We start from the raw sequence: 12,162 nt of genomic DNA, 5'->3' as shown, positions 1-12,162 counted from the left end.
CACCATGCACAATGCTGGTACAGTAGGCCTAAATAAACCAGATTGCTCTCCACTACAATCCCTGCCCAGAAATGGTGCCAACCCCAGCATGGTCATGGCATGCTGTACTGAACACTACCTGCTGCTCTGCCCAGAAACTACCTGTGCTGGCAATAACGATCACCCCGGGTGCCGACAGCCATATGGCCCTGTTCAAAGGCAATGCACCAGTGTTGTACTCGGTATCGAAAGCACATTTTGAATGTCTCCGTCTCAGATATTGAGGACTCGTCATTTCTTACCCAGACCAGTGGAGTAAAAAACTCATAATTATCAGCTTCCATTCAGTCAGCCATAAAAGCACTTCGCCAGGCCAAATATATACACTTCTTTTTAAAATATTAATACCCTATGACCTATTTAAACCTGGTATTCCGACTTTACTCGTAACCTTCAATTTCACTGAAATAAATCCTCAAACTTTGTCCAATATCCTTGACTCGCTGGTAGGGAAGAGTGAGGGAAATTGTTGGAAAGTTGCGCGCTCACTATTAGTAAAGGGGAGACGGTGAAATTCTAGGTCTTTATATCTGTTATAGACATTTGCGCAGTGGCGAACCTATTAAACCTAGTCCTTCAAGCTCGTGATGCTGAAAGGACAGCAACCATAGCACCAGCGCACTTTTTGTAAAGAAAGGGCCGGTGGTGTAGTGGAGGCTATATACATCCTATACCCACTTTTTGACATCGGTAGCCGGTAGGTAGGAAAGACGTTTCAACTTATGATACACTATATATACAAAATTATGTGGACATCCCTTCAAAATAGTGGATTTGGCTAATTCAGCCACAACTGACAGGTGTATAAAATCGAGCACACAGCCATCCTTAGACAAATATTGGCAGTAGAATGGCCTTACTGAAGAACTCAGTGACTTTCAACTTGGCACCATCATAGGATGCCACCTTTCCAACAAGTCAGTTTGTCAAATTCTGCCCTGCTAGAGTTGCCCCGGTCAACTGTAAGTGCTGTTATTGTGAAGTGGAAACTTCTAGGAGCAACAATGACTTAGCTGTAAAAAGGTAAGCAACACAAGCTCACCGAACTGGACTGCAGGGTGCTGAAGCGCATATAAATCGTCTGTCCTCGGATGCAACACTCACTACCGAGTTCCAAACTGCCTCTGGAAGCAATTTCAGCACAATAACTGTTAGTCGGGAGCTTAAGGAAATGGTTTCCATGGCCAAGCACCCGCACACAGCCTAAGACCACCATGCCTAAATCCAAGCGTCAGCTGGAGTGGTGTAAAGCTTGCCACCATTTGACTCTGGAGCAGTGGAAACGTGTTTTCTGGAGTGATGAATCATGTTTCACCTTCTGAATCTGGGTTTGGCGGATGCCAAGAGAACGCTACCTGCCCCAATGCATAGTGCCAACTGTAAAGTATGGTGGAGGAGGAATAATGGTCTGGGGCTGTTTTTTATGGTTCAGGCTAGGCCCCTCAGTTCCAGTGAAGGGAATCTTAACGCTACAGAATACAATGACATTCTAGACGATTCTGTGCTTCCAGCTTTGCGGCAACAGTTTGGGGAAGGCCCTTTCCTGTTTCAGCATGACAATGCCCCTGTGCACATGGTGAGGTCCATACAGAAATGGTTTGTTGAGATCGGTGTGGAAGAACTTGACTGACCTGCACAGAGTGCTGACCTCAACCACATCAAACACCTTTGGGAGGAATTGGAACACCTACTGCGAGCCAGGACTAATCACCCAACATTAGTGCCCAACCTCACTAATGCTCTTGTGGCTGAATGGAAGCAAGTCCACGCAGCAATGTCCGAACATCTAGAGTGAAAGCCTTCCAAGAAGAGTGGAGGCTGTTTTAGCAGCAAAGGGTGGACCAATTCCATATTAATGCCCATGATTTTGGAAAGAGATGTTCAACAAACAGGTGTCCACATACTTTTGGTCATGTAGGGTATCTCTAACTAAATGCTAACTTAGGCAACAATGGGTATGCACACCAGGTGGTGAAAATGTTTGGTCCCTAGTCTGTTTTTTAGGGGGTGGATCAGCTTTTCATTGCAGATAGATTGGGGCTTCCATCAATGTGATTGTCTACATAATTTCAAATCCCCCATATATATCTTTTGTACATTTTTACAGTACCAGTCAAAAATTGTACGTTGTATAATAATAGTGAAGACATCAACACTATGAAATAACACTTATGGAATCATGTAGTAACCAAAGAAGTGTTAAAAAAATCAAAATATATTTTATAGTATATTTGCCTTGATTACAGCTTTGCGCACTCTTGGCATTCTCTCAACCAGCTTCATGAGGTAGGATGGTAAGTTGGTGGTTGAAGATATCCCTCTAGTGGTGTGGGGGCTGTGCTTTGGCAAAGTGGGTGGGGTTATATCCTTCCTGTTTGGCCCTGTCCGGGGGTGTCCTCGGACGGGGCCACAGTGTCTCCTGACCCCTCCTGTCTCAGCCTCCAGTATTTATGCTGCAGTAGTTTGTGTCGGGGGGCTGGGGTCAGTTTGATATATCTGGAGTGCTTCTCCTGTCCTATTCGGTGTCCTGTGTGAATCTAAGTGTGCGTTCTCTAATTCTCTCCTTCTCTCTTTCTTTCTTTCTCTCGGAGGAACTGAGCCCTAGGACCATGCCCCAGGACTAGCTGACATGATGACTCCTTGCTGTCCCCAGTCCACCTGGCCATGCTGCTGCTCCAGTTTCAACTGACCTGAGCCCTAGGACCATGCCCCAGGACTACCTGACATGATGACTCCTTGCTGTCCCCAGTCCACCTGGCCATGCTGCTGCTCCAGTTTCAACTGACCTGAGCCCTAGGACCATGCCCCAGGACTACCTGACATGATGACTCCTTGCTGTCCCCAGTCCACCTGACTGTGCTGCTGCTCCAGTTTCAACTGTTCTGCCTTATTATTATTCGACCATGCTGGTCATTTATGAACATTTGAACATCTTGGCCATGTTCTGTTATAATCTCCACCCGGCACAGCCAGAAGAGGACTGGCCACCCCACATAGCCTGGTTCCTCTCTAGGTTTCTTCCTAGGTTTTGGCCTTTCTAGGGAGTTTTTCCTAGCCACCGTGCTTCTACACCTGCATTGCTTGCTGTTTGGGGTTTTAGGCTGGGTTTCTGTACAGCACTTTGAGATATCAGCTGATGTACGAAGGGCTATATAAATCAATTTGATTTGATTTGATATAGTCACCTGGTAAAAGTCCAAGTCCATATTATGTCAAGAACAGCTCAAATAAGCAAAGAGGAACAACATCATTACTTTAAGACTTTAAAAGTTTGAAAGTTTCTTCAAAACCATACAGGGCTGTGATGAAATAAATTGGCTCTCATGAGGACTGCCACAGGAAGGAAGACCCAGAGTTACCTCTGCTGCAGAGGATAAGCTCATTGGAGTTAACTGCACCTCAGATTGCAGCCCAAATAAATGCTTCCCAGAGTTCAAGTAACAGACACGTCAACATCAACTGTTCAGAGGAGACTGCGTGAATCAGGCCTTCATGTTCGAATTGCTGCAAAGAAACCACTACTAAAGGACACCAATAACAAGAAGAGACTTGCTTGGGCCAAGAAACATGAGCAATGGACATTAGACCGGTGGAAATCTGTCCTTTGGTCTGATGAGTCCAAGTTTGAGATGTTCGGCTCCAACCGCTGTGTCTTTGTGAGACGCAGAGCAAGTGAACGGATGATCTCCGTATGTGTGGTTCCCACCGTGAAGCATGGAGGTGGTGGTGTGATGGTGTGGGGGTGCTTTGCTGGTGACACTGTCTGTGATTTATTTAGAATTCAAGGCACACTTAACTATCATGGCTACCACAGCATTCTGCAGTGATACGCCATCCCATCTGGTTTGCGCTTAGTGGAACTACAATTTGTTTTTTAACAGGACAATGACTCAACACACCTTCAGGCTGTGTAAGGGCTATTTGACAAAGAAGGAGAGTGATGGAGGGTTGCATCAGATGTCCTGGCCTCCACAATCACCTGACCTCAACCCAATTGAGATGGTTTAGGGTGACTTATACTGCAGAGTGAAGGAAAAGCAGCCATCAAGTGCTCAGCATATGTAGGAACTCCTTAAAGACTGTTGGAAAAGGATTCCTTATGAAGCTGGTTGAGAGAATGCGAAGAGGGTGCACAGCTGTCATCAAGGCAAAGGGTGGCTACTTTGAAGAACCTCAAATATAAAATACATTCTGATTTGTTTAACACTTTTTGGTTACTACATGATTCCATATGTGTTATTTCATAGTTTTGATATCTTCACTATTATTCTACAATGTAGAAAATAGTACAAATAAAGAAAACCCCTTGAATGAGTAGGTGTTGTCCAAACTTTTGACTGGTACTCTATAGATAATATATCTTTTTTTTTTAACTAATTTTTGTTTATTATTTACCCCTAACCCTACCACCCCTCCCCTAATTGGATTAAACTAATGGACAACAACACTTGGGCTTCTACTTTATACAGACTATAAACATTTTACGGACACAGTATATTTTGTAATAATTATATTTGTTTTTAGTCCCATCTTTCAGCATCACTCAACCCCTCCCATCTATCTCTGAACACCATCCAGTTTTGATTTCTATTAGCCAAATATTTTTCAACTGTGCTGTTTCACAAACGTTCTGAACATTTCTATTATCATAGTTTCTACAGTGGCAGGTAGCCTAGTGGTTAGAGCGTTGGACTTCAAGTTCAAACCCCCGAGCTGACAAGGTACAAATCTGTTGTTCTGCCCCTGAACAGGCAGTTAACCCACTGTTCCTATGCCATCATTGAAAATTAGAATTTGTTCTTAACTGACTTGCCTAGTTAAATAAAGGTAATAAAAATCTTGGTTAGTAGGTTATTTGCGATGTGTCATCAAGCTCTGTTTGCATCAATATTTCTAAAGGCCTCCCCAAAAAAACCTTTTCAATTAAATGCTGACTGCAATGTTAGCATACCTGACAAAACTGATTTGTATCTATGGTGAGGGCATTTTGTTTAGCTCAATTGAATTAAAGGGCAACTACACCCTCCAAAAATATATATTTTTTTCCAGATCTAAAAAATGTTCTCCTGATGAGGTTTAAGAATTATTGTGGACTTTAAACATCACATTTTTGTCTTTTAATTATATATTTTTTTGAGAGGGAAAATCTGAAAATCTATGTGAAAACATAGGATTTTTCACGCAGGGCCTTTCCTTCACACAGGACCCACTTCTCCAGGCATCACTACACCACTGCATAGGGCCGATGGAAAGACAGCAGTCCATTCACTCTGACATTATAAGCCAGTAGGTCCCAATCATAAGAATACAAAAACACAATCATTAGGCTAAGCATTTTCCCATCACAATTTACAACTATTACCTCCCATTGCAAAAAAGGTTTCATGTTTAGCACACAAAGTAATGGGTGATCTAAAGTTGAAATGCAACAATGTTTCACACACATCAGTTATTTTAACTTCTTGTTGAAAGTTATTCTTGAAAAGGGAGAAGCTAACAAATTAGCCATAATATCCTCTTCGATAACACCTGCTGCAGCAGCTGCAAACTAGCCTACAATAAAAGTTAGCTCCTTAGACCATGGGAAAACTATTCCTCACTATTTCAACCGATCGCTGCCTGCACCTGCCCGCCTGTCCAACATCACTACTCTGGACGGCTCTGACTTAGAATACGTGGACAACTACAAATAGGTAAACTCTCCTTCCAGACCCACATCAAACATCTCCAATCCAAAGTTAAATCTAGAATTGGCTTCCTATTTCGCAACAAAGCATCCTTCACTCATGCTGCCAAACATACCCTTGTAAAACTGACCATCCTACCAATCCTCGACTTCGGCGATGTCATTTACAAAGTAGCCTCCAATACCCTACTCAACAAATTGGATGCAGTCTATCACAGTGCAATCCATTTTGTCACCAAAGCCCCATATATTACCCACCATTGCGACCTGTACGCTCTCGTTGGCTGGCCCTCGCTTCATACTCTTCGCCAAACCCACTGGCTCCATGTCATCTACAAGACCCTGCTAGGTAAAGTCCCCCCTTATCTCAGCTCGCTGGTCACCATAGCATCACCCACCTGTAGCACGCGCTCCAGCAGGTATATCTCTCTGGTCACCCCCAAAACCAATTCTTTCTTTGGCCGCCTTTCCTTCCTGTTCTCTGCTGCCAATGACTGGAACGAACTACAAAAATCTCTGAAACTGGAAACACTTATCTCCCTCACTAGCTTTAAGCACCAACTGTCAGAGCAGCTCACAGATTACTGCACCTGTACATAGCCCACCTATAGTTTAGCCCAAACAACTACCTCTTTCCCTACTGTATTTATTTTATTTATTTATTTTGCACTTTGCACCCCATTATTTTTATTTCTACTTTGCACATTCTTCCACTGCAAATCTACCATTCCAGTGTTTTACTTGCTATATTGTATTTACTTCGCCACCATGGCCTTTTTTTGCCTTTACCTCCCTTCTCACCTCATTTGCTCACATCGTATATAGACTTGTTTATACTGTATTATTGACTGTATGTTTGTTTTACTCCATGTGTAACTCTGTGTCGTTGTATGTGTCGAACTGCTTTGCTTTATCTTGGCCAGGTCGCAATTGTAAATGAGAACTTGTTCTCAACTTGCCTACCTGGTTAAATAAAGGTGAAATATTTTTTTTTTAAAATTGCATAGTAACCTGTCGGCCTTTGACCTGTTGGCCATTACAAGTCAATGTGATTGGTTGATTCCACCATCACTCCAAAATGTTGCCCTAATACAGTTGAATGGCAGATGCCTTCTATCAAGCTTCTGATGTCTTAGCCAATGGCTGATTTAGCTAGCTAGATTTATCTAAAAAACAAAAAATCTTCAGCGTTAACCTTATCCTCTCTATCAAAAGTTGAAGAGATTAAATCAGAACATCATTGAAAATAATAATATCATTATTATTATTTTGCTATAAATCCTTAGCCTTTTTTCTGAAACCGGAGAAGGCTCTCAAATCAAACCAAATCAAATTGTATTGGTCACATACTCATATTTAGCAGATGTTATTGTGGGTGTAGTGAAATGCTCGTGTTCCTAGCTCCTCGTTGTTCCCCACTGGGTTTGGATCAGTAATAATGTGTAGAGTGGATCTATTTGCCTTCAGCATGTATTTGTTTTACCATTCTGAATGCCAAAAGAATCCATATGTTGTTCTGAAATATGAACACAGAAATACTGGACATTTTGAACTCTAATTATGGTGACGATTTGAATTGGACTCGCATTTTTCTGGTCTCGGTCTTGACTGCTTCCCGGACCTCTCATCCCCCACCCCGGTCTTGACTCGGTCTCGCCCCCTCTCCGGTATTGGTCTTCACTTGGACTAGATTCCCTCCAGTCTTTGTCTTGAATCAGTCTCGCTTTGGGTGGTCTCGAACAAAACACTGCCGTGCACTATATAGGAAATATGGTGTCTTTGCTACAGAGCCTGAGCTGTATAACATAATTCATCTTTAGTAGAAATGTTTTACAGTAGACTATTGCCATGAGACATTCTGTATTTCAGAAATTCACATTCACCTATCATATTACATACTGTAGGAATTTTTTGAATTGTGTTAGGGCTCTCATAAAACAATCTCTAGTCTTCAAAGGTTTTCAAAATCACAGAAATCGATTGGCCAGTTATAGGGTAAATGGGAGGGGCTGAAAATGAACGTAAGAACTGGAAACAGAGAAAAGATGCGCTCTACCCCTGTGGAAGCATCCGAGGCAGACAGAGCGATAGAGTGCTATTGTTGCCTACACATTTATCCGCTTCATAGGATATGTCGACAGGCAGCTATTATTTATCCTTTGCCTATGCATTTTTTGTTGTTTGCGATTACATTGTAGGGTTTAAACTATAACCCTTTATTTTAGCATGAGTCCACGAGAACGGATAACCCGCTTTAATCGGTGTTCTGCATATTCCCTTCTGAGTCTGTGTCTGTATTTGACAGTCGTTATCTGCTGTGTTGGGTCTGTTGTATCTGGTCACGTAGATGCTGCCGGTAAGTCTGTGCATTCATTACAACAGCTAATCAGTTCATGAATGGAGTTTTTCTGGATGGCTGATAAATATTTCAAGATAATTTATTTTGAACTGTGCATAATATTGGTTCATTCAGTCCATAGCTATGTGTTTACTGGTGTTTCAAGGTTTATTTAGTCTTTCTTGGGCTATTGTGAATGTTTGAAAGAATCCATTTTCTTATTCATTCATAACATAAGCAAGTTTTCTATAAATTGCAGCCTAAATTCTTTTAAAAGCATGTGCCGAAGTCAGTTTTAAATTCAGTAATCTAAAGAACTTCCTGTTGGCTACCTCATGATAAGCTGTAGACCATACTATGTGCCAAACAAGTTTTCATCTATATTGTTCATAGATTTCTATTTACCACCACAAACCAAGACTACCCCAGCTGTATAGAGCCCCACAGTAGAGGTGTCATAATACCCATAAAGCCTAGCAGTCAAACAGGGAAACGGTTCCAATCGTTTTTTCACCATTCATTTTTCTCATAAGGAATTTTAGAAACCATTAAAATAGAGTCTGTGTTTCGTGTAGGCTTACCCTGGAGTGACGTTTTTGCTAACCATATAAATCTCTCTCGGACAAGGTGATTTTTATCAATATATTCAAATCTATTTACTCTCAAATTCGAAAATGCTAATTAGCATCAAAGTAGACATCATGCAAGACTACAAATCCCTGCAAGCTCCTGCATGTCATCTCTAGCTGACACCTTTGCTAACAGGTATTGTGTCAATTTAAAACTAGCACAAGGCAGTTCACAGAATTGTCCATTTAAAGAAATGTTGTAAATTTTTTTCATTGCTAAATTTAGATCAAATTAGATAACTAATCCAGAGATATTTACCTTTGCCTCGATTCGGCAGTCACGTCAAGATCATCATGGTATTTGTAATTCTTTGTGAAAGCCACATTAGCAGCTAATTAGCATTTCATTTTTGTGTGGTAAATACCAGCAAATATATTGACAAAAGTCACCTTGTCCTAGAGAGATTTACACGGTTCTCAAAACCTCACGCCAGGGTAAGCCTACACAAAACACAACCCTTATTTCAAGTGTTTCTAAAAATGAACAGTGAAAAATGATTGGAACCATTTCCTTGTTTGACCGCTAGGTTTTATGGGTATGATGACTCATACTGTGATATTCTATAGGGCTATAATCAAACAAGAAAATGCTCATCCACAGGCGGCGCATCTAGTGGCCTGTGATTTTAATGCAGGAATACTGAAATCTACGAGCATGTCACATATGCAACTAGAGATGAAATAACTCTAGATCACATTTACTCCACACACAGAAAACACATACAAAGCTCTCCCTCACCCTCCATTAGGCAAATCTGACCATAATTCTACCCTCCTGATTTGTGCTTACAAGCAAAACTTCAAGCAGGATGTACCATAGACACACTCAATATGGAAGTATATATATATAATATCTACATATTTCAAGCAGACCACCATAGTCCCTGTGCCAAGGTAACCTGTCTAAATGACTAGCACTCACATCTGTAGACATGAAATGCTTTGAAAGTTTCTTCATGGCTCACATCAACACCATCATCCCAGACACCCTGGACCCACTCCAATTCACATACTGCCCCAAAAGATCTACAGATGACACAATCTCTATTGCACTCCACACTGCCCTTTCCCACCTGGACAAAAGGAACATCTATGTGAGAATGCTGTTCATTAACTACAGCTCAGCATTCAACACCATAGTGCACTCCAAGCTCATCACTAAGCTACAGAGGGTAGTGCGAACATCAGTGGGGCCAAGCTCCCCACCATCCAGGACCTCTGTAGTAGGCGGTGTCAGAGGAAGGCCCTACAATTGGTCAAAGACTCCAGCCACCCAAGTCATAGACTGTTCTCTCTGCTACTGCACGGCTAGCGGTACCGATGCACCAAGTCTGGAACCAACAGGACCCGGAACAGCTTCTAGCCCCAAGCTACAAGACTACTAAATAGTTAGTTAAATAGTTAAAACTGCATTATGTAACTTTTTGGGTGACCTGACCAAATTTACATAGAAATTCTAGTTATAGAACTGTCATTTGCATTGAAAGCAAGTCTAAGAAGCGGTTAATCTGTTCTATGTGCGCTATTTCTATGCTTCTCATTTCATTTGTGTCTATTTTACTTCCGGTTTTGTACATTATTTTCAAACAGCTGAAAATACAATATGTTTGGTGTTTGAAAGTAGATTTCACAGTGGTTTAGATGGTACAATGATTATCTGCACTTGTCTATACTATTGCTTGTTTTGTCACATAAACTAGTTATATGTTCATATCTACCTCAGTTACCTCGTACCCCTGCACATCGACTTGGTACTGGTACCCATATAGCCAAGTTATCATTACTCATTGTGTATTCGTTATTACTTTTATTTTTACGTTTTACTTTTCTATTATTTCTCTATTGTCTTTCTCTCTGCACTGTTGGGAAGGGCCCGTAAGTAAGTATTTCACTGTTAGTCTATACCTGCTGTTTTACGAAGCATGTGACAGACATTTATTTGAGTTGATTTTACAATGACTACACAAGCTTGTTGTATTATATTTTATCAGGAGACCTCATATTCAAACCTGTCTACGAAAATGAAGTGCAGTGGTTTAATTGAGAAATCAATCAACCAACAAATATTTCAATAAACTGTTACCTTCTACTGTCCTCTTTGTTGACATGCTTGTAAATCCTTTGTGTAGAGGAGCAGAGCCCGAGCCCTCAGGAGAACAGTCACAGAATAGAACACCTAGAGAGCTATGAGATTACCTATCCACACTGGCTGCAGCCTGCAAGACACAGGAGGTCCGTCCATGGAGAGAAGGTGAGATCCTATCTTATCACTGACATTCCCTACTAACTCAGAGACATGATTGTCCTCTGAAATAGCACAACACATTTCACATGTTACATGTTAGAGAGGTATCATGTTAGATATAATGCTAGAGAGATACAATGCTGGAGTTATATCATGTTAGATATAATGCTAGAGAGATATAGAGTACATTCGAAAAGTATTCAGACCCCTTGACTATTTCCACATTTTGTTACATTACAGTCTTATTCTAAAGTGGATTTCTTTTTAAATCCTCCTTAATCTACACACAATACCCCATAATGAAAAAGCAAAACAGGTGGTAAATTCAATTGATTGGACATGATTTGGAAAGGTGTCAACCTTTCTATATAAGGTCCCACAGTTGACAGTGCATGTCAGAGCAAAAACCAAACCGTGAGGTCGAAGGAATTGTCTGTAGCGCTCTGAGAAAGGATTGTGTAATATTAGATATGAAGTTAGAGAGATATAATGTTAGAGAGATATAATGCTAGAGAGATATAATACTAGAGAGATATAATACTAGAGAGATATAATGCCAGAGAGATATAATGCCAGAGAGAGATAATGCCAGAGAGAGATAATGCTAGAGCGATATAATGCCAGAGAGATATGATGCTAGAGAGATACAATGCTGGAGTTATATGATGTTATATATAATGTTAGAGAGATATAACATTAGAGAGATATCATGTTAGAGAGATATAACATTAGAGAGAAATAATGTTAGAGAGATGTAATGTTAGAGAGATATAGCATTAGAGAGATATAATGTTCGAGAGATATCTTGTTAGAGAGATATAGCATTAGAGAGATATAATGTTCGAGAGATATCTTGTTAGAGAGATATCTTGTTAGATACAATGCTAGAAAGATTTAATGTTCGAGAGATATAATGTTCGAGAGATATCTTGTTGGAGAGATATAATGTTAGAGAGATATAATGTATGAGATATATAGTGCTTGAGAGATATAATGTTAAATAGATATAACATTAGAGCTATTTAATGTTAAAGAGAGAGTTAATGTTAAAGAGATATATTGTTGGATATAATGTTAGAGGGATATAATGCTAGATATATAATGTTAAAGAGATATAATCCTAGAGATATATAATGCTAGATATATAATGTTAGAGAGATATAATGTTAGAGTGATATACTGTTAAAGAGAGATAATGTTAGAGATAATGCTAGAGATATATAAT

The 12,162-nt window shown here is 40.5% G+C and overlaps 1 protein-coding gene across 1 annotated transcript in view; it reads left to right on the top strand.

The window, feature by feature from the left end:
- The first annotated feature begins 7,795 nt into the window (after window positions 1–7,795).
- Window positions 7,796–12,162, top strand: part of LOC115124902 (disintegrin and metalloproteinase domain-containing protein 19-like) — a 56,441-nt gene continuing 52,074 nt past the window's right edge. The window contains 2 exon segments of the mRNA XM_065018408.1: window positions 7,796–8,081; window positions 10,822–10,943. Of these exon segments, the coding sequence (XP_064874480.1) occupies window positions 7,952–8,081; window positions 10,822–10,943 (252 nt within the window). The 5' untranslated portion in view covers window positions 7,796–7,951.

This window comes from Oncorhynchus nerka, linkage group LG5 (genome assembly GCF_034236695.1).
Source record: "Oncorhynchus nerka isolate Pitt River linkage group LG5, Oner_Uvic_2.0, whole genome shotgun sequence".
Classification (NCBI taxonomy): domain Eukaryota; kingdom Metazoa; phylum Chordata; class Actinopteri; order Salmoniformes; family Salmonidae; genus Oncorhynchus; species Oncorhynchus nerka.
This window is presented reverse-complemented; position numbering and strand designations above follow the sequence as displayed.